The 26,237-nt window shown below is 40.6% G+C and overlaps 1 protein-coding gene across 1 annotated transcript in view; it reads left to right on the top strand.

Moving 5' to 3' along the window:
* Positions 1-26,237, top strand: part of btaf1 (BTAF1 RNA polymerase II, B-TFIID transcription factor-associated) — a 64,873-nt gene that overhangs the window by 6,494 nt on the left and 32,142 nt on the right. The window contains 13 exon segments of the mRNA XM_034184667.1: positions 6,833-6,982; positions 9,195-9,337; positions 13,880-14,054; positions 14,176-14,379; positions 18,588-19,008; positions 19,230-19,414; positions 19,503-19,659; positions 20,819-20,928; positions 21,116-21,317; positions 21,534-21,682; positions 21,817-21,969; positions 22,088-22,209; positions 25,013-25,180. Coding sequence (XP_034040558.1) covers positions 6,833-6,982; positions 9,195-9,337; positions 13,880-14,054; positions 14,176-14,379; positions 18,588-19,008; positions 19,230-19,414; positions 19,503-19,659; positions 20,819-20,928; positions 21,116-21,317; positions 21,534-21,682; positions 21,817-21,969; positions 22,088-22,209; positions 25,013-25,180 — 2,339 coding nt within the window.

Below are 26,237 nucleotides of genomic sequence, written 5' to 3'. Positions count from 1 at the left end.
TTAAGCAGAAATGTATTATTACATGATACTGAAATTGAACTTGTAACGGAAAAATTCTGTTTTTATTTACATTTCACACAACGTCCCAACTTCATTGGAATTGGGGTTGTATGTTTATGAATGGGGTAGTTTTCATTTCTGCAACTCGAAACTTGAATCTTATTATGAGCTATCTTTTCTCTGTTAAAACAATGTTGTAGTCTTATTGGAAAAACTCTACAGCTGCTCTTCTCACATCATTCATGTTTTCAGCATTCTTAGACTTATTGGATCACAATTGCAAACGCAAGCATATTGTTGTTTTTGTCCCTTTTCTTAAGGCGTGGCAGAGGAATGATATACAAGCATCCAAATTTTTGACTATGTCTTTGACTTAATTTATGTTGATCATTCATTTTCTATACCTACTTATTCCACTTAAAGGTCACAGGGGGCTGGAGCCTGTCCCATTGGACAGGCTGTCAGTCTATCTCAGGTTTTCATGTAGACAAACAAATTCACATGCTCACTCACACCTACGGTCAATTTAAAGTTTCCAGTTCATCGAACCTGCGTGTCTTTGCAAGTGGGAGGACGGTGGAGCATCTGGAGGGAACCCCCACAAACATGGAGAGATCATGCAAACGCCACACAGAAAGGACCAGGTGGGAAGCGAACCAAAGATCTTCTTGCTGTGAGGCAACAATGCTAAAACTGAAGCCATCGTGCTACCCAGATGATGATTTGTGCTAACAATAAGTCTTATGTTTAGTTTGTTCAATTACTTAAGGCCTCAAAGTGGCGAGACTATGTATAAAACTGAATATAATGTCTAAATCGTTAATGTTCCATTTTTGATAAACCCTTGAATTGAGGCTAAATATTGACATAAGCTCATTGTGATTGCTTTATTTGGTGGAGTACAGAGGCACAATTACTGCGTGACTACAGCTCACAAGGTCTCGTGAAATTATTTTTGACTTCTGTTTAAACTTGAAGTCTGTATTGAGGTTCAAGGTCCAGAATTGTTGTCATTTTAAGCAAATGGGTAAGTGAGACGACAACATAACTGAAATTCTTTCTATAGTACTTGCTGAGACATATCTACAAACCTTTTTTTAGTTGTTGTCCATTTGGCTGCTCCCGTTTTGTTTGGTGTTGCCACAGCGGATACAGCCAGTTCCGCATTGGCATTTGGCACAAGTTTTGTGCCAGTTACCCTTCCTGACGCAACTCCAGAGTAACCTGGAGAAACACACCGCCACTGAGAGAGATCATTGTTGCCTTCGGCCTTGGGCGACAATGATCCCTCGGGGTGACTTTCCATTATGCTGCCCTCCAAACCAGTTTAGCATTGCACTTTCTCCACCTTTTTTTTTTTTTTTTTTACATTACAGCCTTCCGAAATGGATTAAATTCATTTTTTTCCCTCAAAATTCTACTCACAATAACCCATAATGACAGTGTGAAAAGTTTTTAGATTTTTGCAAATTTATTAACAAATAAAAACTTAAAAATCACATGTACATAAGTATTCACAGCCTTTACCATGAAGCTTAATTAATTAATAAAGGCTGGAGCTCAGGTGCATCCTGTTCCCACTGATCATCCTTGAGATGTTTTTACAGCTTAATTGGAGTCCACCTGGGGTAACTTCCGTTGATGGACATGATTTGGAAAGGCACACACCTGTTTACATATAATGTCCCACAGTTGACTGTGCATGTCAGAGCACAAACCAAGCATGAAGTCAAAGAAATTGTCTGTAGACCTCTGAGGCAGCATTGTCTTGAGGCACAAATCTTGGGAAGGGTACAGAAACATTTATGCTGCTTTGAAGGTCCCAGTGAGCACAGTGGTCTCCATCATTGGTAAATGGAAGACGTTTAGATCCACCAGGACTCTTCCCAGAGCTGGCCACCTGTCTAAACTGAGCGATTGGGGGAGAAGGTCCTTAGTCAGGGAGGTGAACCCAATTGTCACTCTCTCAGATCTCTAGCATTCCTTTGTGGAGAGTTGACAATCTCTGCAGCAATCCACCAATCAGGCTGTATGGTACAGTGGCCAGACAGAAGCCTGTCCTCTGTGAAAGGCACATGGCAGCTCTCCTGGAGTTTGCCAAAAGGCACCTGAAAGACTCTGACCATGAGAAACAAAATTCTCTGGTCTGATCAGACAAAGATTGAACTCTTTGGCATGAATGCCAGGTGACATGTTTGGAGAAAACCAGGCACCGCTTATCACCTAGCCAATACCATCCCTACAGTGAAGCATGGTGGCAGCATCATGCTGTAGACATGTTTTTCAGCGGCAGGAACTGGAGGACTAGTCAGGATTGAGGGAAAGATGAATGCAGCAATGTTCAGAGACATCCTGGATGAAAAGCTTCTCCAGAGCCGTTTTGACCTTAGACTGGGTCGACGGTTCATCTTTCAACAGGACAATGACTCCAAACTCTGTGAATGTCCTTGAGTGGCCCAGCCAGAGCCCAGACCTGTAACTGATTGAGCATCTCTGGAGAGATCTGAAAATGGCTGTGCACCGATGCTCCCCATCCAACCTGATGGAGGTTGAGAGGTGATGCAAAGAGGAATGGACAAAACTGCCCAAAGATAGGTGCACCAAGCTTGTGGCATCTTCCAAAAGACTTGAGGCTGTACTTGCTGCCAAAGGCATATCAACAAACTATTGAGCAAAGGGTGTGAATTCTTATGTACATGTGATTTCTTAGTTTTTATTTTTAATAAATTTCCAAAAAAATTTAAAAAACAAACTTTTCATGTTGTTATTATGGGGTCTTGTGAGTAGAATTGAGGAAAAAATTAATTTACTCAAGTTTGGAATAAAGCTGTAACATAACAAAATGAAGAGAAAGTGAAGCACTATGAATATTTTCTGGATGCACTATAATTTGACACAATCCAACCACTAGAAGCAGTGGGCAACTGCAGTCAAGCACCTCGAGACCAACTCCAGATGTAGAGAGACTGCCTTGGTTAGGGGCAGAGAAAGGAGCAGACCATAAAGGTGTATGTGTGTATTTTTATTTATTTTTTGTTGTTGTTTTTGAGTTCATGAGCCTGTACACAATTTTGAGTAACACTTAAAGGGACTAAATGGCACTTACAATCCACCCTCAGTATGGCATGGCCCACACAAAATCGGTGATGCCCATCCCAGGATGGACTATCTATGACCGACAGCAGTAGGACTATGACTGAATGTTATTGGGTAAAAACAGGGAAAAAAATGGTAGCAAATCTCAGTTTGTGCAGGGGACAGAAGTTAGTTTCTCCAATTTTGGAAAAAGTGATAATTATTGGTTGAGCTAATACGATTAAATAAATGGAATAGTTTTGACCGTATTGAATGCTTGGTCTCCAAATAAAAGGTCAAAGAAGGTCAGCGTCTATTAGATTCTACGATATACAATTGTATGCAAAGGTTTGGGCACCCCTGATCATTTTCATGCTTTTCCTTTATACAACCCCTGGCAATAATTATGGAATCACCGGCCTCGGAGGATGTTCATTCAGTTGTTTAATTTTGTAGAAAAAAAGCAGATCACAGACATGACACAAAACTAAAGTCATTTCAAATGACAACTTTCTGGCTTTAAGAAACACTATAAGAAATCAAGAAAAAAAGATTGTGGCAGTCAGTAACGGTTACTTTTTTAGACCAAGCAGAGGAAAAAAATATGGAATCACTCAATTCTGAGGAATAAATTATGGAATCACCCTGTAAATTTTCATCCCCAAAACTAACACCTACATCAAATCAGATCTGCTCGTTGACACTGACCCTATGCCATGACATTGACCCTATGTGTCTTTTTGCAAGGAATGTTTTCACAGTTTTTGCTCTATGGCAAGATGCATTATCATCTTGAAAAATGATTTCATCATCTCCAAACATCCTTTCAATTGTCCAAAATATCAACGTAAACTTGTGCATTTATTGATGATGTAATGACAGCCATCTCCCCAGTGCCTTTACCTGATGTGCAGCCCCATATCATCAATGACTGTGGAAATTTACATGTTCTCTTCAGGCAGTCATCTTTATAAATCCCATTGGAACGGCACCAAACAAAAGTTCCAGCATCATCACCTTGCCCAATGCAGATTCGAGATTCATCACTGAATATGACTTTCATCCAGTCATCCACAGTCCACGATTGCTTTTCCTTAGCCCATTGTAACCTTGTTTTTTTTCTGTTTAGGTGTTAATGATGGCTTTTCGTTTAGCTTTTCTGTATGTAAATCCCATTTCCTTTAGGCGGTTTCTTACAGTTCGGTCACAGACGTTGACTCCAGTTTCCTCCCATTCATTCCTCATTTGTTTTGTTGTGCATTTTTCGATTTTTGAGACATATTGCTTTAAGTTTTCTGTCTTGATGCTTTGATGTCTTCCTTGGTCTACCAGTATGTTTGCCTTTAACAACCTTCCTATGTTGTTTGTATTTGGTCCAGAGTTTAGACACAGCTGACTGTGAACAACCAACATCTTTTGCAACATTGCGTGATGATTTACCCTCTTTTAAGAGTTTGATAATCCTCTCCTTTGTTTGAATTGACATCTCTCGTGTTGGAGCCATGATTCATGTCAGTCCACTTGTTGCAACAGCTCTCCAAGGTGTGATCACTCCTTTTTAGATACAGACTAACAAGCAGATCTGATTTGATGCAGGTGTTAGTTTTTGGGATGAAAATTTACAGGGTGATTCCATAATTTATTCCTCAGAATTGAGTGAGTCCATATTTTTTTCCTCTGCTTGGTCTAAAAAAGTAACCCTTACTGACTGCCACAATCTTTTTTTTTCTTGATTTCTTATAGTGTTTCTTAAAGCCAGAAAGTTGCCATTTGAAATGACTTTAGTTTTGTGTCATGTCTGTGATCTGCTTTTTTTCTACAAAATTAAACAACTGAATGAACATCCTCCGAGGCCGGTGATTCCATAATTATTGCCAGGGGTTGTAAATCATTGGTTGTTGGATCAGAAATTTCAGTTAAATATATCATATAGCAGATGAACACACTATTTGAGAAGTGAAATGAAGTTTATAGGTTTTACAGAAAGTGTGCAATAATTATTTAAACAAAATTGGGCAGGTGCATAAATGTGGGCACCCTTGTCATTTTATTGATTTGAATATATTTAGGCACTAATTATTGGAACACAAAATTGGTTTGGTAAGCTCATTGTCCCTTGACCTCCTTACACAGGTGAGTCCAATCATGAGAAAGGGTATTTAAGGTGGCCATTTGTAAATGTTTCCCCTCTTTACATGTCTTCTAATGAGTGTCAACATGGAGCCTCTAAACAACTCTCAAATGACCTGAAAAAAGACTGTTCAACGTCATGGTTTAGAGGAAGAATACAAAAAGCTATGAGATTTCAGCTGTCAGTTTCCACTGTGATGAACATTGTGAGGAAATGGAAGACTGCAGGCACAGTACTAGTTAAGGCCCAAAGTGGCAGGCCAAGAAAAATGTCAGATAAGCTGAAGCGAAGGATGGTGAGAATAGTCATAGTCAGCCCACAGACCTGCTCCAAAGACCTACGTGATCTTGCTGCAGATAGTGTCTCTGTGCATCGTTCAACTATACAGGGCACTTTGCACAAGGAGATGCTGTATGATGCTGTAATGCAGAGGAAGACTTTTCTGCATACATGCCCCAAACAGTTGCTTGAGGTATGCTAAAGCACATTTGAACAAGCCAGCTTAATTTTGGAATAAGGTACTGTGGCCTGATGAAACTAAAATTCGGTTATTTGGACATAACAAGGGTGGTGTGCATGGCTGAAAAAGAACACAGCATTCCAAGAAAAATGCTTGCTACCTACAGTAAAATTTGGTGGTGGTTCTGTCATGCTGTGTGGCCAGTGCAGGTTCTGGGAATCTTGTTAAAGTTTAGGGTCACATGACTTCCAGTCAGTATCAGCAGATTCTTGAGAACAATGTTCATGAATCAGTGACGAAGTTGAAGTTGAGCCGGGGCTGGATCTTTCAACAAGACAACGACCATAAACACTGCTCAAAATCTACTCGGGCATTCATGCAGAGGAACAAGTACAACGTTCTGGAATGGCCATCTCAGTCCCCAGACCTGAATATTATTGAAAATCTATGGTGTGATTTTTAAGTGGGCTGTCCATGCTTGGAAACCAACAAACCTGAGATGTTTTGTACCATCTTGCACCAAAATACCTTCAATCAAAATCCAGACCCTCAGTGGAAGTTATAGGAAGCATGTTGTCTGTTATTTCTGCAAAAGGAGGATCTACTAAATATTGATGGTTTTTTTTTTCTGTTAGGGTGCCCAAATTTATGCACCTCCCTAATTTTGATTAAATAGTTATTGCACACTTTGTGTAAATCCTATAAACTTCGTTTCACTTCTCAAATATCAGTGTGTTTGTCTGCTGTATGATATATTTAACTGAAATTGCTGATCCAAACAACCAATGATTTATAAAGGAAAATCATGGAAATCATCAGGAAATCAACTGTATAGCGTATGTTATAACATGGCAGCTAAGCATGAGATATGGTGCCAACTCTTCCTTTTTAAAACCCTATTAACCAATAATTTGCATCACTTTTTACAAAAATTAGAGCATATAGTCTAAACTATACATTTTCTTTGGAGTCTTTATGATCACACTCTTCAGATTGATTGGATCATGCTTGGCCCTTGAACTAAGTGGGATTACTGTTAAGTTGCCGTTGGGTATGAAGAAGTTTGAAATTATACATTGTCCTTAGGACTCTGATACTTGAATAAATCTCTTGGTTGATATGACCTTATTGAGCTTGCTTTGGAAATGTGTGTCCCCTTTGTGTAGGTGTGGATGGAGCTTCTTGCTCGGGCCCCTCAACAGTATGTGGTGGCAGCAAGTTGTCCGTGGATGGGTGCCTGGCTCTGTCTCATGATGCAGGCCTCAAACATTCCAATAGACTTGAACATGCTGCTGGAGGTGAAGGCACGGTCCAAGGTTGTATCTCTTATCTATAAGTGATGCTTTCTGTGTGTGTCTGTTCTACATTCTTAGCCACTACGTCATGTTTGTTGTCTATGCTTGTTTTCATTTGCAGTAAAAATCTAAGCGAGCCTAAGCATGGATTTAATAAAATGGTAGGGATAGGGTCATTTGTTCAATTTATAGTTGATAATATTTAATTGGCTTTAAAGCCACAGAAGCAGAATGTAGTATGAAAACAAAATATTGGCATAATAACTTGCTTGGATTTTGTAACAGACTTTGTGGCATGAGTGCAACAGTCACCTTTTTATTTTATTAGCATAAAAACAAGAACAAAATATAATTCATGCAAACAACCAAGACAATGAAATGGCTAAATCTTTGTTACTCTTAAATCTAAGGTGACTTATTAATGATGGGTGCGGTGGAAAGATGAAAGAATCCTTCAGCCGCAGCCTGGATGTTTGATCCAGAAAAGAATTGGAAATAAGAACAGCTTAGAGGAACTAATGACTACAGTTTTATGGTCAATATGCTCTCTGGATTATGACTGAACTCCATAGGTTAAGTAAGTGCCAATGGTTTTATGTGAGCCAAATTTACTGTGAATACCCACTTAAACACTGACAAAGCATAAACTGCTGCATATGTACTTTAATGTATTTACTGTATAGAAAGGGAGATGGATTCATTTAGATTGCAACCACACATTTGTTACATTGTGAGCTCAAATTAGTAGTAGTAAATGAGTAGTGATTTGTGCTGTTGCATGGGCAGTAACCAACATGCTGTTATTGAATGTTCACAAATACAACCCAAATTCCAATGAATTTGGGACGTTGTGTAAAATGTATATAAAAACAGAATACAATGATTTGCAAACCCTCTTCAACTTATATTCAATTGAATACACCACAAAGACAAGATATTTAATGTTCAAACTGATAAACTTTGTTTTTGTGCAAATATTTGCTCATTTTGAAATGGATGCCTGCAACACGTTTCAAAAAAGTTATACCATCATCTACAGTCCATAGTATAATCAGAAAATTCAGAGAATCTGGAGAACGTTCTGCATGTAAGCAGCAAGGCCAAACACCAACATTGAATGCCTGTGACCTTCAATCCCTCAGGCACCACTGCATTCAAAACCGACATCATTGTGTAAAGGATCTTGCCGCGTGGGCTCAGGAACACTTCAGAAAACCATTGTCAGTTAACGCAGTTCAATCGCTACATCTACAAGTGCAAGTTAAAACTCTACCATACAAAGTGAAAGCCATACATCAACAACATCCCGAAACGCCACGGCCTTCTCTGGGCCTGAGCTCATTTGAAATGGACAGATGCAAAGTGGAAAAGTGTGCTGTGGTATGAGTCCACATTTCAAATTGTTTTTGGAAATCATGGACATCGTGTTCGCCGCACAAAAGAGGAAAAAAAACATCCAGATTTTTACCAGCGCTAAGTTCAAAAGCCAGCATCTGTGATGGTATGGGGGTATGTTAGTGCCCATGGCATGGGCAACTTGCACATCTCTGATGGCACCATCAATGCTGAAAGGTACATCCAGGTTTTGGAGCAACACATGCTGCCATCCAAGCAATGTCTTTTTCAGGGACATTCCTGCTTATTTCAGCAAGACAATGCCAAGCCACATTCTGCATGTTGCAACAGCGTGGCTTTGTAGTAAAAGAGTGCTGGTACTAGACTGGCTTGCCTGTAGTCCAAACCTTTCGCCCATTGAAAATGTGGCACATTATGAAGCGCAAAATATGACAATGGAGACCCCGGAATGTTGAACAATTGAAGTCGTACATCAAGCATTAGTGCCCTCAGATCCCAAAAGGCTTATTGAGTGTTGTTAGAAGGAAAGGTGATGTAACACAGTGGTAAACATACCACTGTCCCAGCTTTTTTGAAATGTGTTGCAGCCATCCATTTCAAAATGAGCAAATATTTGCACAAAAACAAAGTTTATCAGTTTAAACATTAAATACCTTGTCTTTGTGGTGTATTCAATTGAATATAGGTTGAAGAAGATTTGTAAATCTTTGTATTCTGTTTTTATTTACATTTTACACAATGTCCCAACTTTATTGAAATTGGGGTTGTGAGGTACTTGACATGCGCTGTGTAATTGCTGCCATCATATGCTAAATGTTTGGACTGCAGTTCCATTGATGCATAATTTAATCTGGTTGGTTAATGTTTTGACTAACAGGATAAGGCTGGGGGAAAGAATCGCCAAGGGACCAATCAGGTGAAGGCGACAGTCCAGGAGTATATAGCAGGTGCAGAGACGGTGACAGATGACCCAGTGACAAGGGACTATGTGGTGTTTCGTGCTCGTCTCATAGCGGCCAAGTAAGTTTGTATAAAAGACCAAGAAAATAGTGTTGAAAGGTATTCCTGAATTTCACAAATGGTTTATTTATTTTGCAGAGCTTTATTGCTGGAATATTGTTAATGTTTTATAGTATGTGAATTCCCCAATATTAATATATTTTCTTTTCTGCCTGAGACTGTTGTTAATGCAATCTGTAGCCTTTCTTACCTTGTTTAAATGTTACTTTTTTCAGGTAATGGTTTCTTTTCTTTGGTGATGGTTTTCAACTTTCCACAAATTTGTACCTGTCCTGTGACTGACTCAACTCACTCCAACTCATTGCATGTGCTTGTCTAAACCCCCTGTAGCTGGCACATTACTTCTTTCTGTACCCCTAAACTCTGCACTGATGTAGATTCTGAAATTTTCTCTCTCTCCCCCTCAGAATTTAGCTCTTTAGAATGCTGAAATGCGCAAATGTAAAAGAACCAAATGGTATACATGTTTTTGTACACATGTAATTGGTGCCCTTATTTGGTGAGTGGCTGAAGTGTCGTCTCTTGAACACCAGATGGCAGACCCGCCCCGAGTACATGTACCATTTTAAAGACGGAGAGCATTTCCAAAATGGCATGAAAATCACCAAAAAATAAATAAAAGTACTTAATTTACTAATATTTGGAGTCAGTCTGGGTCAGTGGTGTGCAAGCTTTACTGTCAAAAGAGCCATTTTTGTCCCATCTTTCACAAATAAGTTTGACCTTTTTAAAATGAATAATAAAGATAACAGCTTATAAAGTTTTTCTGGTAACACTTTACTTGAAGGTATCATCACAATAGTGACATGATACTGTCATAACTGTTACATGACAGTCATGAAGGTGTCATAAACATTTATTACTGCTGTCAGTGTCATTCGGTTTTTGTAATGACAAGTTGGCATACAACTGAAGACCAAAAAGGCCAGAGACAACTTCTGGTTATGTTACTTTAATTAAAGTCAAGTTGTTCTAATCAAGACAACCCAAAAAATGGCAGTTGACTCCGCACGCACACACACAGATGGCTCCTTTGGTAAACTGCGCATTTTAGACGACTTTGAACACAACAGCCACTGTTTTAATCGGCTGCCTTTTTTGAAATTTGAACGTCCAAATCACGGCAGGATGGCTCGCTGCCTAAAACTATGATTCCCCAGTAACACTGGGTGATATCTTGGCTTTATCACTGCAGTTGAATCTCAGAATATCTAAGGGCACATAGTGCGAATGCGTACAACTCCAGGGCGACTCACGGCAGTAGAGCTCGTATGAGCGCACCATGAAACATCGCGTCGATGGGTAGGCGTGCACGATGCTGGTGTGACTGTTTGTGCACGTGGGAACACAGTCCCAGCAGCTGCACGATGTGGCTACACATTGCGCAGCTGCTGTGAAGAAAAAAGAATTACATGCTGCAACAGTTCGGGATGCGGGAACACGGCAGCTTTTCACAGCGACTGCATGATGTGGTTGAGAGAAAAATAAAAATTATATGCCAGCCATGGGTATCAAACACGCGCCTTCCAAAAGCTCAGATTTCCAGTCAGAAACCTTACCACTGAGCTATCGTTGCCGTCTTGTGAAAGCTGCAGGGAAACTGCTTCATATCAGAAAGGACATGGACGCATTTAAAAAGAAAAACAAACAAAAAAAAAACATTTATCAAGCACGCAATACAAATAAGATCCGTCTGTTCCTCTGTAGATGACCCATGGTCACTGACGTACGGTCATGAAATGATATGAATGAGAAGCAATGTGCTCTGATCATGTCCATCTGCTGCCACATGTCCATTCGTCCATGTTCGTCCAAACATGGTACTTGTTGCCCAGCTGGGATGTCCAGATCGACAGATCTCCACAGCTGCTTTTGTCGGCAGCCACAGGTCCTGTCAGTTTAGCACACACACCAAAGCCACACTTGTGGGGCACTTAGACAAATTTTACTGTCAGCATGACAGTGATTCTGCTGACTGTCGTGTTAATAGTGTGAATGGCCACATTTTCTAAGTGTGAAACGAGTGGTGTTAGATGTTTGTGCACACTCTGTCTTTCAGCCGCTGGCGTGCGCAAATAAATGTAGCAACGGGTGTACGAGGCAGCTACGATTTTACATGTTTTGCACACAATTCCTGGAAGTCTCACAGGACAAGTTGGAACATGCCCAGCTGTTAAACAATTTCTCGGATACTCACTCGACTGACAAGCCACCGAAAGCCGTCTGAATCTTACGAATGGTTTCCAACATGGAGGTGTTTGTCCCGCGCCATGAGCAGCTGCGTCCCGACGCGCGAATCTGTCCGCACGTCTTTCATTACAAAATCTCCTTTAACAGTGGAATGTGCCGATAAAGTGCTGATCCCGACCTCTTCTGAAACTTCTCTGCTAGTCACACGATGTCCTGCATCAACAGAGCCTTAAATTTGGAAGTGATCTGCTCGTTCCAGCCTGTCGATGGCCGCTCGGGGCGTGGGCGGCCCTCCGCCGCTGTGGGCCGTGTTTAATCCAGTTTTAATGGTCCTTAATCCGTGTGATACCGATAGAATCTTCACCGAAAGCCATCTGAATCTTCCAAATGGTTTCCATCTGGCTGTCTGGCAGAGTTTCTGAAAAAATTTTCATGGAACAAAGCGGCAGTCGCTCCGCCATTCCTAAACAATAAAAATCCGGCGAGGGGGGTGAACCAGTGCTCACTCAAAGCCTGCCTACAGGCGAATGACAGGCGTGAAAAATCTCACACATGCGCACGAAGGTTCAAGCTTGTCTGATGCAAGCGCACATGATTCAAATCCATATAGTTTTTGAAAAAAATAAAAAGGTCTGATACTTTTCTAACAGACCTCGTAAGCCTTGCAACGTGTTTAGTTATCATTTCTGGTCATGCTGCATTTGTTCCTGTCATTGGGTCTCTACATACAGAGCTGGTACAATTTCAGAATTTTGTGTTTTTTTTGTTTTTTGTTTTTTTCGGGCGGGGGGAGTCACTGGTGGCAAACATTTAGTTAAATGTACATTGTAATGATGAATTGGTGATTTGAATTATGCAGAAAAGTAGGGGTCTATACTGTTTATTATTGGACCACTGATATAAGACATTCAGTACACATACTGGTATTTCCGTCCCCATATTTTCAACATATCAGCACTGGAAGTGCCGAGCAGTTAGTCCGCTGTTTTGTGCAGCAGTTCTGATCATGTTAAGAGTTTCAGTTGTCTTGCTGTGTCTTACGAGTCATTTCGGTAGTCTTGTCAAAACTGCTGGAAAAATCTCAGGAAGTCAGCAGGCCGGGGTAATGTCTATCTATAACAGACAGGTCCTGAGAAAGGCTAATGCTATTCTGGATTGTCCTACTCACCCACTGGAAAAAAAGGAGTTTGAGCTTTTGCCCTCGGGCTGTCGTTTTAGGGCTCCTATGAAGAGGACAAAAAGATTTCAGGTCTCATTTATTCCCAGTGCAATTTTATTACTTAATGGCAATTAGACCTTAGGTGCTCTTGCTTTTCTTGCACTACTATTGCTTACTTGCACATTGCACTTTTGCAATACTTCATAGTGTTTTGGCATGAATTCTGGATTGAACATTTGACATTTGTATGTGTATGGTGCTTTTTAATATGATTGTTTTTATTATGTCTGATTTTAGACTTTTAATTGGGTCTTATTTTTACTGTTAATTTTATTATTGTCTTTGTGTACCTTGTCTTTTGTGTGCTCCTGCTGCAACACTAATTTCCTTTATGGGACAATAAAGACATTCTGATTCTGATACAGCATGTTGGTGATGCAACAAACAAGAGCAGCACATCTGTAGTGAGTTTTAGAAAAATATTTAAGCTTTTAAGTTTGTATGCATCATCTGGCTGTTAGTGTGGCACAGGCAGAAGCTAAAAACAGCAGCACACCCTTGGTGAGTTTAAAAAAAAACCCCACTTTGCTTCAGCACACACTACAATTTCTACATGTAGTGTAATATAAGCAGTATAAAGCACTTAAATGTATCAATATTGTGATACATAGAGCATAGGACGTCCGGTGAGCCGTATTGTCAGTTTTTGATGATGTAAAGTGCCACCTGGTTTGCCCAGTCACATGTGTACCAGAAGCAGCATCCATCAAAAGTAGATGGCACATATTCTCTGTGCCCCAGCCATTTCCTGGATGTACCTGAAACCTGCTGTGGAGTTGCTTGACGGATAACGAGCATTGTCTAGAATGGCCACAATCAGCTTCAGCATCTGTGATGTAATACAGCCATGCCAGGGAGAATTTTGGGGTTAGATCCTTGCATAAGGCCACTTCTCATTCTTTTTGTTTCCACGTGCTTGGCTGCAGAAAGCTCAGACCCACTCGACTTTCATTACAGTGAATGGAATCCTTCATAAGCTCAGAGTTTAATGTGTCATTAGATGAAATTGACACCTTGTTGTTGAATCACTTGTCTTTTTTTCTCAAGAACTGAAAAAACTTGAATTGCAAGATGAAATGTTGCAGAATGCCAGCAGTCCTTGCAGTTATTTTCTTTGCGGTCTTCTTCTCCAGATTGCTTGGGGCTCTGTGTAGATGCATTTGTGACCCTCAGCTCAATGCCGCATCTCAGAAAATCCAACCAGCAGTGTCTTTGGGGCAGCTGTTGCTCTTCCACCTTGACTCCAAGTCGGCGCTGCAGCATATCGCTGTGGCTCTGGTGCTTTGTGAGTGGGCTGCACTACAGAAGGTAAGAACTTGTTTGGGTTTTGTCTGTTGTGAATTCATTACAAATTCCAGGATTATGTCATGCTGTCAGGCATTTGAAAGCTGGCCACTGGCTTTTAAATGTTGGCATCTCTTCCTAACAGGAATGCCAGCAGGTGTCAGCTATGGTGCAGCCTCGTCTTCTTGCCATTTTGTCTGAGCAGTTGTACTATGATGAAATTGCCATCCCCTTCACACGCATGCAGAATGAGTGCAAACAGCTCATTGGCCTGCTATCTGAAGCCCATATCGACATCCAAGATCATTTGAATTGTAGTGTTTTCACCATTGATCAAGCAAACAGCCTGGTAAGATCAGCTGCAAATACACTACACACATTAACACACACTGTGATTTAAGTAGAGCCCTTTGCACAAGTCGCGTTAGGCAGTAATGTTAAACTAGTGTTAATTTTGTCACTTGTTTTTTTGTTGTTGATTTAGTCTTAGTCTTTTGTCAAATGTCATTTTTAGTTTGTCATATTTAGTCATGTTGTAGTTGACTTAGTCTGTTAATGTTAGTGTAGTTTTTGTCAAAAGAGAACTGAATGTAGTTTAGTCTCATTTCGGTCGAGACATTTCAGTGTTTTTGATTTAAAAAACAAAAAAACAAAAAAACAAACAGATTATTTCTGATTTACCATTTCAGTCAATATAGTGTTTCATATGTCTGAATTACCAAATGTTATTACCTTATAAAATACACTTGTTGAAGGATTGTAAGAAAAATGTAAGTCAACTTTCTGCAGGCTGGTGTCCACTCCAGTGGTCTTTACAGATCTATGCTCAAACACTCGGCAGGATGCTCCCCCCCCCCCCCCTTTTTTTTTTTTTTTTTTTTTGCAGACAGGAGACAAAGGACAAAACTGAGCTTTTTTTTTTTTTTTTTTTTAATTCAGAATTTCTTCAGAATTTGAAGACTGCCCGTCTTCAAATTCACAGGGACACATTCCTAGGGCACAAACCTTGGACAAGTTCATAGATGGCCATCCTTGACATATTTTAATGCCGCGTTCACACCGGACGCCACGTTACGCTACAAATTCACATCCCTCGCCTGGAGATGGACATGCCACCATCGCCCAGTGTGTCACTCTGCTTGAGCCGCGTTCACACCGGACGCCACAGATTCATCATTTGCTGCAGGAGCTGCATCTGGATGACGGCCGCTTTCAGCAGTACTTCTTCCTCTCTAGGATCCAGTTTGAGGACCTCCTGTCGCCTTTGCACGTGAACGAAGAAAAAAAATTGGCTGCTGCTGCAGTTCCTTGCTCTCTCCTCCAACTCTGTCATAATTGTTATTAACCAGTCACCATTTGTTTTATTATACATCTGTGTAGTTAATGAAATTATCTTCATGGACGATTCGTTCGCGCGCATGTGGAAAAAAAAAAAAACTGGCTGCTGCTCACTCGTCATAATTGTGTTAAATAAAGCACAAAAGGGACATAAGTCCTGCTCACAGGCTGATTGCCAGAGACGGGACATGTCCACATCAAGTATAAACTCCAGACTCTCCACGTCACTTCATATCCAGTCCCTTATTGGTCATCGCAGCACGACAAGACGAAAAAGTTCAGATTTTTCAACTTGGGGAAGAGGGTGACGCGATGTAACAAGATATTGCACCACAAACTTGCCAATTGCTCAAAATCGCTTTATTAACGTCCATTGCATTTCTTGGACTTTTGTGGTGCCACAACGCGTCCTTCCATGGGGATTACATGGCAACCTCTCGCCGCTATCTCGTGCATGGGGTCTGGTGTGAACGTGGCATAAGAGGTTAAAAAGTCACAATCTGTTCCCTGTTGTTTTTGAATGGTGGGGGTGACAGTCGATCAGAATAGAGCTGCACTGTGACATCAGTGGTCTCTCCAACACCGCTCTGTTTTGTGTTTATATACATGTCTCTCATATATTATGTAAAAGCTCGTTAGAAATAAACACTTCTAAAACCAGAAATGCCCTTTTTGGAACCTAGTAACACCTCTGATCTTCTTTAAAAGACATTTTGCGGATGTTAGCATGATGACAGGCTGGTAGCTAGCTGCAAAGCTCTGTTAATTTTGTGTGTAAATATATCTTCTTTGTTACATATTATGTAAAAGCTAGTGCGAAATAAACACTTATAAAACTGAAAATGCTGTTTTTGTAACCCAGCAACACCTCTGGAGTCATTTACAAGACATTTTGTGGCATTAGTGTACATGCTAACATCCGCTAACTTTCTATGGACTTAAATTTCTCATTAATACCAGCAAATGCACAGAAGGTGATCTACAAATATTCATTGATTTGCACAACTTCCATTCTTGTCAAAAGCTCATGTACACGCAGGGTCTTCTGCAGACGCTGTTAAACCGTAAATATTGGTTTTGCTTGATTGTTTGGTAGAAAGTCTTTATTGAACATATATAGATTGCTTCGCTCACATAAACTACTTTTTAATATACATTATAGCAATCTGTGGATTAAACTGCAGGTGAAGACTGCAATACTGATACAAAAATGGATGTTGTCATTTGCTACATATAATGTGGACATTCATTCAGTGAAATCAGATTTGCGATATGCTTTCAGTCTGATTTGAACTGATAGCCTGAACAAAGCCTCAAGTTTTTTTTTTTAAACTGTGTAACATGACAAACTGCTCTACAAGATTCATTCATTCACAACATACAGTATTAGCTGCTTAACCTGTAGCAGTGTGCAGAGTTTTTCCAAGTTTGGACGTCAATGAAGTTAACAGTGTTGCTGTTTCAAGATATTGGTACAAATTGAACAACGCTGCTATATTTTGGTACTGCAGAATTCTCATATTTAAATATCTCTGATATTGTCTTCATAAATACTTGTTGTGCTGCACCATTGAAAGATGCACACAAATATTTTGTCAGCCCATTCTTAATATTTCAGAGGTCTAAGATATTTAAAAAGTGTAGAACCTAATTAAATGCAGTGGGTAAAATAAGTATTGAACGTCTCCATTTTTCTCAGTAAATATATTTTTAAAGCTTTTAATAACTTGAAATTTTCACCAGCTATCAGTAACAGAAACAAACACTATCATATGGCAGCATTTATGTAACACACATTGTAAACATTACACTAACGAGCCGGAGCGTTAACTTTAACATGACACGTGTCGTACACTCGATCAGAGGCAGATGAGCTAAATGCTACAACTAGTTTACGCAATGATCATATGGTGAGTGCTAAAGCTACACGTCAGAAAAGCAGAAATGATTTATGGCTGCAGAAACGTAAATACAGTATATTAATGTATGCACGCGTTTTCGCATTTCATCCACTCGTCGCATTGTTAATTAACTGTTCTACTGTGATCCCTCACTCTGCTGACTTGCACTTTTCTCTGACCGAATGCACTCAGTTACGCTATATAACTAGCAGGGGCGGCTCCTACATGAGCCGACCAACACTGTATCTGTAAAAACATCACATAATAAACATAATATGCCCTCTCTTTGGGGCCTTTTCTGCTCTACACTGCTAGCATCTTTGCTGAAAACCAGCCCCACACTATGATGTTAACCTGCAAATGTCACTGTTGGTATATTTTTGAAGTGATGTGTGAATCATGGCATCCAAAGATTTCCATTGTATTCTCATCTGACCAGACTATATTCTCCCAGTATTTCACAGGCTTTGTAGATGATGTGCATCAAGCTTTAAACAAGCTTAAATATGCTTTTTTGTTTTGTTTTGCTTTCTTCTTTAATGGAGTCTTGCGTGGTGAATGTGTGTACAGGGCAAGGTGGTTGAGTGAATTACAATTGTTGAGTTACTCTCCACAAGCCGTCCTTGACTCTTGGACAACTCTTCTGATAATTTTGAAATTTTGCAAGGAGCACCTGGCCCCTTTATGCTAAAATGATGTTCTTTCCACTTCCAGATTGTGACTGCTGGAACATTCAAAAGTTTAGAAATCCTTCTGTAAAAATGGCATCAGTATGTTTACAACAATATGGTTGTGAAGATCTTCAGAGAGCTCATGGTTTTTAGATAAGATGTTTCTTGTGACACCTTGGTAATACGTCACCTTTTATTATAGGTGTCCAGTTGGGACTGAAGTAGCTGATATTAATTAGCACTCACAAAGGGCAGGATTGATTTCCAATTTACTGATAGATTTTAGCTGGTGTCTTACCCTTCTATGTTTTTCTTAAGATGTTCATTACTTTTCCCCTCGTTTCACATTGTTACACATAATTTGATTTCTGTACTTATTTGTTACTTATTTTTGTTTTGTTTCTTTGTATCCATGGCTTACTTGGGTTGTTATAGGCATCTGGTAAAAAGTTCATGTCAGTAGCACCTAAAGAAATATATTTACTGAGATAATGAATTAAATTAATGAATTAATTAAATGGTGACATGTTAAATACTTTACCTGCTGTATGTTTGAACCTAATTGAAAGGGCAAATTGTCCTCTTTAAAACCACAGTAAATTGAACAGTATACTTGATTACATAATTTCCCCTCCTTTATTCTCTAGGTAACCAGCGTCTTTACAGAGTCAACAGCTGGTTTGAATGTGAAGTCCAAACAATGGCAGACACTAGACTGTAAACGGCAACAAGCCCAAGCAACAGTGACTGAAACCAGCACAGAATGGCAGAACCTGCACTTGCGTGTGCACATGTTCATAGCCTGTGCAGTCGTTAACCTGCAAGTGCTCCCTGAGAAGCTCAACCCAGTGGTGAGGCCTCTGATGGAGACCATCAAGTGAGAAGAAAATTCCCTGATCCAGAGTTATGCTGCTGCTTTCATAGCCAAGCTGCTACAACAGTGTAAAGGACGCTCGCCGTGCCCAAACCCAAAGATCCTCAAAAACCTTTGTGCCTCTGCCTGTGTGGACTCCTCAGTCACCCCTTCTTCTGCTTGCCCTATACCCTTCACACAGGAAACTGCCAGAGGTAGATCTCAGCTATCACTAGAATTACACATTGTTTTCTTTGACATGCTTTTTTCTTTTTTCATCAAGTGACTTACAAAATACCAAACTGTGGAATCTATGTGTCTGAATTTCTAAACTTAAAATGGTATTTGCAGCAGCCATCATACATGTTTCCTCTGCAGCTTAGAACTGTGTTTGCATCTGACCAGTATTCTGTTTTTGTTGCCCTCATGTTATTAGGCAGTACATTGGACAAAGACTGCATGCAGCACATGGTCAGCAAAACCCACGGCATCATTACTCTGTACCGCCACCAAAGGGCAGTATTTGCCATCACCAGTAAGAGGGGCCCAGCCCCGAGAACCCCCAAAAACTCCTCCACAGAGCTTCCACCTGGTAGCGCTGTCAGCTGTGATAATGATGAGGTACAGAGTTATGAGAGAACTGAAGCTCTGTCATATAGATGTTGGTAAGAGGGCTCCTTTTATTTTATCCCCTTTCATTTGTTTTCAGAGCAAGAAGCCATTTCTTATTCAGAGACGAGGGGCAGAGTTCTCCTTAACAACAATTGCCAAACACTTTGGCTCAGAAATGACCAGATCTCTGCCATATCTGTGGGAGAACACCGTGGGACCACTGAAGGCCGTGGTGAATGATGAACAAGACATTGGTATGTTTGCTTTGACCGTTTGCTGTTGCATTATAATCATGGAGAGATGTTGATGAAGGTAAACTATGAAGCTTGTTATAAGTTTAGTGGTGCCAACACATTAGCCTTTGTCTCAACTGTCAGCAGATTTGTTTTAAAAATGTTAAGTCTTGTATTGACAATCATGGCAATAAGCCCTTTTACCATCTTGAGTTGCTGCAGAATCTTATCTGGAGTTGAATGTTTTTATTTTTATTTTTTAAAGGGCTATAGTGGTCATCTTGATGGTTGTCCCAAAATATAAATGATACTGCCAGCTATTTTGCAAATTGCCCATCCCCAAATTTAAGGACACTGTAACCCTGTCTGAAATTTGAAAGGATTAAGATATCATGATAACAATTTTTACAAAGATAACCTATTTTGATATATGCTAAACTAGATCAGATGAATAAAATAAAACTTTGGATTATATATTAAAGTAATTAAATATTTTGGGGTAATTTTAAACTTTAAAGGCTTCACAGTACACCTGCCGTACCTTCACAGCTCACTGAGGCCCATGGCCCACACTTTGGCTGTCCTTGTTCTAAACCATAACATTGAAATGTGTACTTTACCTGCCCTAATGTGCCACTAGCTTCAGTTAATTTTTAGTTCGCCATGTATAAAAATAAATTAAATAAATCAACTGGTTTACACTTAATCTTTTTTTTTTTTTAAATAATCCCATCAGAGTAATATTTTTTTCTTTTATATTTGTATATAATTTTTTTTACTTATAGTAAAAAACAATGTTAAGCAGTGCACAACAGGCAGTGTTGACATCTTCCCTGCTGATGTAAAAAATTTGACGATAGTTTTATATTTAGCTGTATTGTTGCACTTGGAAGTTTCACAAAAGAACAGCAGTGGTGCAAAATGAATAGTATTTTTACCGAATTTCTATTCATTGTTTCATAGTATATGTTCATTTCGAGCGCAGACATCAAATTGACTGACTGGTTCTTGCACATGTGTATGGTATTTGCAAGCAACGCTTAATGAAAAAATTGCATGTGTGCCATCAGTTCTCTCTATATAACCAGTAGCATAATGTCCTTTGCATAAAGTGGCAGATATGTTTCGTCATTTGTGTTCCAGTGAATGAAAGTGTATTACTGTCCTAATGGTTTTTTAGACAGGCAGGTCCAGCTGGATAGGGGAGATGATGCAGCCCAAGAATTGATAAACTCTCTACAAGTACTGGAAATTATGGCTGTTGCTATGGCTCCTGAACTCAGACCTTTGGTGAGATGGCTGCATGCTTGTATACTTTGTTAATCTACCAGTTTGTACTTATCAAAGGAGTAGAATAATGCTTCAAATGGTATTAGATCTCCACAGTGAAGTTGAGAAGAGCATTGTCAAGATGACTGTTAGAGTTCAAGGACCTTTTTTTTTTTTTTCTTCAAATGTGTCCATTTATGCCCTGTAGCTACTGGAACATCTACCCCATCTTTTCACCTGCCTGCATCACCCATACACAGCAGTACGTCACATGGCAGCACGTTGTGTTGGAGTCTTCAGCAAGATAGCAGTGCTGGAGACAATGAACCGTTTTCTTGGAAGCGTTCTACCCTGGCTCGCTGCTATTGATGACAGCAACAAGCAAGAAGGCGCCATCGAGGCTTTGGCCTGTATCCTTCACAAGCCAGCTTCAGTTCTGGAAATGTTGGTTCCAGTTCATCTCTAGTCCAATTTGTTAATTTCTTTAAAGCTGTTTTCCAAAAGCATGTAGTTCTGTCACACACATCGTATGTAATAAAGATGTATGCATGTATGCTGCATCAATAAAATATTCAAATCTTGTCTTTATTTCTGAGTGGGACTGTCCTTGACAGACATACCTGCAGCTGTCATAGAGCAGCTGGATGTAGATATTGTGCCCTACATAGTGTTGCTGGTGGTACCTGTTCTGGGCCGTATGAGTGACCCCAGCGATAGCATTCGTTTTATGGCCACACAGTGTTTTGCTACACTCATCCGGTTGCTGCCCCTAGAGGTAGGACTACGTAGTTAAAGCATATACTTTGTCACATTGTCCTTTGAGTGTCTAAAGTAAAAAAAAATAAAAATAACAATTTGTGATTATGCAGTGCTTTATGGACTGTTGCTTTTTGCCCCCTTATATACTAGGCTGGTATACCAGACCCTCCTGCCATGTCTGCTGACCTTATTCGCCAGAAGGCCAGAGAGCGCCACTTCCTGGAGCAACTACTAGATGGTAGAAAATTAGAGAGCTACAAGATCCCTGTACCTATCAAGGCTGAGCTCAGGAAATACCAGCAGGTATGTATCTACTGCTAAAGCAATGGGACAAATCTACACTTTGTGTCTCAGCTGCCTCTTTACCTTGAGGCAGCTCATTTTTCGGTAAGATGTAGCATCGTATGTTCTGATTTTCTAGAATGGCGTGAACTGGCTCTCTTTCTTGAACAAATATAAGCTGCATGGGATCCTGTGTGATGACATGGGTCTTGGCAAGACCCTACAGTCCATCTGTATTTTAGCAGGAGATCACTACCTCAGGTACTGTAATGATTTTGGCAATCAGGTCTCCAATGCCAGCACACTATTGCCTCCTATCAACTCATATATGTTTACAAAGCACCACCTTGTAGTTGTGTCAAACATTGCATTTGTGAGTAGTACAGAATAAGTTCAGTTGTAACATTCATTCATTTTTCAACTGCTTATGTGGGTTGCTGTGGCAGCAAAGCAAGCAGCTCATCCCACACTTCTCTATTCTTGGGCAAGTCCTGTAACTCTTCTCAGGGGATCCCAAGGTGTTCCCAAGCCAGTTTGGAAATATAATCTCTCCAGCGTGTCCTAGATCTTCCCAGGGCCTCCTTCCAGTTGAACGTGCCTGGAAGACCTCCCTAGGCAGATGACCAGGAGGCATCTTCACCAGGTGCGCTCCTTTCAATGCAAAGAAACAGTTCTACTGAGTCCCTCCCAGATAGTCAAGCTTCTCACCTTGTCCAGAAATGTAAGCTCAGATACCCAACAAAGGAATGTCATTTCTGCCGCTTGTATCTGCAATCTTATTCTTTCAGTCATTACCCAAAGCTTGTGACCATAGCTGAGGACAGGAGTGTAAGTCGACTGGAGAGCATCCCCTTTTGGCTCAGTTCCTTCTTCACCATAACTGTTCAGTACAGCATACATAAAATTCCAGTTGCTGACCGAATCAATCTATCAATCTCATGGTCCAGCTTACCCCCACTCATGAACAAGACCTTGAGATACTAAATATACTCCACTTGATGCAGTAACATTCCCCTGACCCAGACAGGCAATCCAACACTTTCTGACAGAGGACCATGATCTCAGGTTTGGAGGTGCTGATCACCTCCATACCTGCTCAGTACACAGGTCACACTGCCTGTTGAAGCCATAAGAACCACATTTCTTAGAATTTTCCCTTGGAAAGGCCTTAAGAGAGTCTAAGGTGCAAAACTGTTAAGAGGAGGGAGGAGGACTTTTAAGAAGCCTTTTAGTGTCTTAAAAAGACATGATGCTGGAAAGACACAGGAAGGAGAGATATTCTCCCTCTGTTGAATGACAGTGATTCAGTAACATGCTACCGGCTTGATCGTATAGGGATAATGTTTGTGGTTAACCTCACCAGGAATACGTTTATCCTTCCCACTTAGCATAGTAACGCAATAACGCCTGAGATGGTCATCGCAACATTGCGATACCTTGCTCCAGGAAAAAAAAAAAAAATCATATCCTGTGTAATGTCGGCATGATCATCAGAAGAGGAGGAAATGCATACAGAAGATGGCCCAGCCAAGGGTAAACCAGAGCGTCTTGCCCCAAGGAGCTGTTCAGTTCTGAAAGAACCATAACTGACTGTGTTGTGACGTTCGAGGCAAACAGATCAACTTCCGCCTTGCCATACCTCTCTCAGATCATCTGAACCACATCTGGCTCCAGTTACCACTCTCCCTGTGGGGGTTTCTGTCATGAGACCAAATCTGCAGCACAGTGCTGCACGCCCAGCAGATGCACAGCTCTGAGGCTCTTCAAGTGAGGCAACGTCTACTGGAGAAGCTTCTGAGCTTCTTGCAGGAAATGAACAGACCTGGTGCCCCCCTGATTGTTCATATGGTAGACTTGATGTGTTATCTGACCGAACAAGCACATTTTCCCCTTTAAGACACGGGAGAAATGCCTCAGAGCTAGCCGGACAGCCTGCAGCTCTAGCACAGTGATGTGCTGAAGTCTCCCAAGAGCTCCAGACACCCCTGACCATTTTGTAGTTGCACACTGCGCCCCAACCTGAAAGTGAGGCATCTGTTAGAATGAACTCGGGAGTGTGGGGAGGCTAGAGGAACACCACTTGTCATGAACTCCCTGTCGGCCCATGGCCAAAGATCTTGAAGGCACTGGCCAAGAAGATGCACAGACCTGTTTTGGTACAGCTTGGGGTCGAGGCCCTTGCTGTGGAGCCAAATTTGTAAGGGGCACAAAAACAGGAGTCTCGGGTATGACTGCTGACGCTGCAGTCAGCTTTCCCATCAGCTGGAGGAACAGACCGTAAGGCAGTCTTGTATTACTATGAACATGGGAGAGAGAGAATATTGTCCACTCTGTGTGGGGATTGACAAGCTCTCATCACCAGTGAGTTGATTGCATTGCAAGTAAAAACCACCTGTTGGCTGGGAGTTATGGAGCTCTTTGCAAAGTTCACAGATTTGGAGAATGTTGGAGCCCCAAGTGATGATGCAGCAGGGAACAGGTCACACTCACACTACAGTGGCCAAAGGTAGCGCAGTATGTCCTGGCTATAGTTGCTGTATAAACTGAGCGGGAAACACTCACAACATGCAGTTTAATTGAACACAAACAGCAACGATGAGGAGCTAAGCCACCAACGTATACTCGCAGTGAGCTGATTTACTCACTGAGTGGTATTTCTAGCTGAAAAAAGTAGTCTTCTTGCAGCCTCTGGGGGACGTGTATGCGTAGCTCCAACAAAAATGGTTGTGAGGCTCAGAAGACAAGCGATCCGAAATATTCCATTCTGCTCTACGTGAGAGATGCAGAAAGAACAGAGTGCTAGGTATATATTGTTTTTTTTGTATATATTGTATATATTGTTGCAGACTTCATCCAGGTCACGTTCACTTTGTTGGTAGAAGATCTTGACCTCTGCACATGCCCACGTGGGATAATCCAGGTGCTAAGCACCGCCCTGTGGTGGTTAAAAGGAATGAAATGGAATAAGGAATTTTCAACACAGCATTTCTAGTTTTTATTTTGGATACTTACGTATGTTGTTTTACTTTGCATACATTGTTTTACTTTGCATTACCTTTTTTAGGGAACAGGAGTATGCAAAGACAAAAGCAGCAGACTGCAGTCCCCTCCCCTCCCTGGTGGTTTGTCCCCCAACATTAACTGGCCATTGGGTGGATGAAGTTGACAAGTTTTGCAGCAAAGAATACCTCAGTCCGCTGCATTACACCGGCCCACCTACAGAACGAATGCGGTACGTCTTTGACTACAAAATGCCTTTGAACAAAGAATGGATAGTCTTTCTTCAAACTTTTTGAAATTAAATTCTAATTATAGTGGTACAAATCTGTTCATTACATTCTTTCTACATTTAATGTAGCATAAGATAAAGGCAACCAGATTTAAAAACAAAGGACAGTTTTTAAAATGATGTATTTATTGAATGAAAATATCCACACCTACTGCACCCACATTAATTTTTTTTTAAACTTATAATAATAAAAAAGCAGCTACCCACCTAAAATCAGGTTCAAGTGTACCCGTAGGTAGATTTGACTTGCAGCAAACAGAAAAGGGCATCCATGTTAGTCAGACACAACAATAACAATGAAAACACTGAAAAATTAAAACTGCTCTAAAGGGAATTCTAAATGCTAATGTAATGTGCAGTTACTGTTTTCTTTATAAAGATGTAGTGGTATTACAGTGCAGAAAATGAAGTAACACTCCACCAAATGGAGCCGAGACAGATGCTCAAGCGTGTTTAGTGAATGTGAATCCTGTCCTGTGAAACCATTGCCCCTACCTGCTCAGAGATGGGAGTTTCCCGGGAATTCCCGGAAATCTGGGTATTTACTTCCATGGCAGACGTTTGTGGGTTATTTTTACATTCCAAGGTCTGCGTCTGATTTAGTCTGTGGTCTGACTTCATGATGTTCATATTTGTAAAATCGTTTGGAAACATCTGAGATGCCACAGTGGTTAAGTCTCGCATTTTCACGCCCTGATCCAAGATAAATGTAACGTGATGCCGCTTGTCCACACAGCAGCAAATGAGAGAAGCTGTTGTAGATTTTACAGGTTGAGTTCCATCATCACACTAAAATGAACTCCAGTCAGAATAAAAATACAAGCTGCTAATTTTATTTTTTTAAAGTTATTAGGCTGAAGCTATGTTTATTTCAAAGTAAGTTACCTCTTATTTTATTCTTACTTTCAAAAAACAAAATGGGGAGTCAGATCAGCCTGCTTTGTTATATCAGTTTCCTGCACATGCACAGGTATTTTTTCTTTCTTTATAAGAGTTTGGT

This window comes from Thalassophryne amazonica, chromosome 13 (assembly GCF_902500255.1).
Source record: "Thalassophryne amazonica chromosome 13, fThaAma1.1, whole genome shotgun sequence".
Lineage (NCBI taxonomy): Eukaryota > Metazoa > Chordata > Actinopteri > Batrachoidiformes > Batrachoididae > Thalassophryne > Thalassophryne amazonica.
The sequence above is the reverse complement of the archived record's forward strand: the minus strand, read 5'-3'. Positions and strand labels throughout refer to the sequence as shown.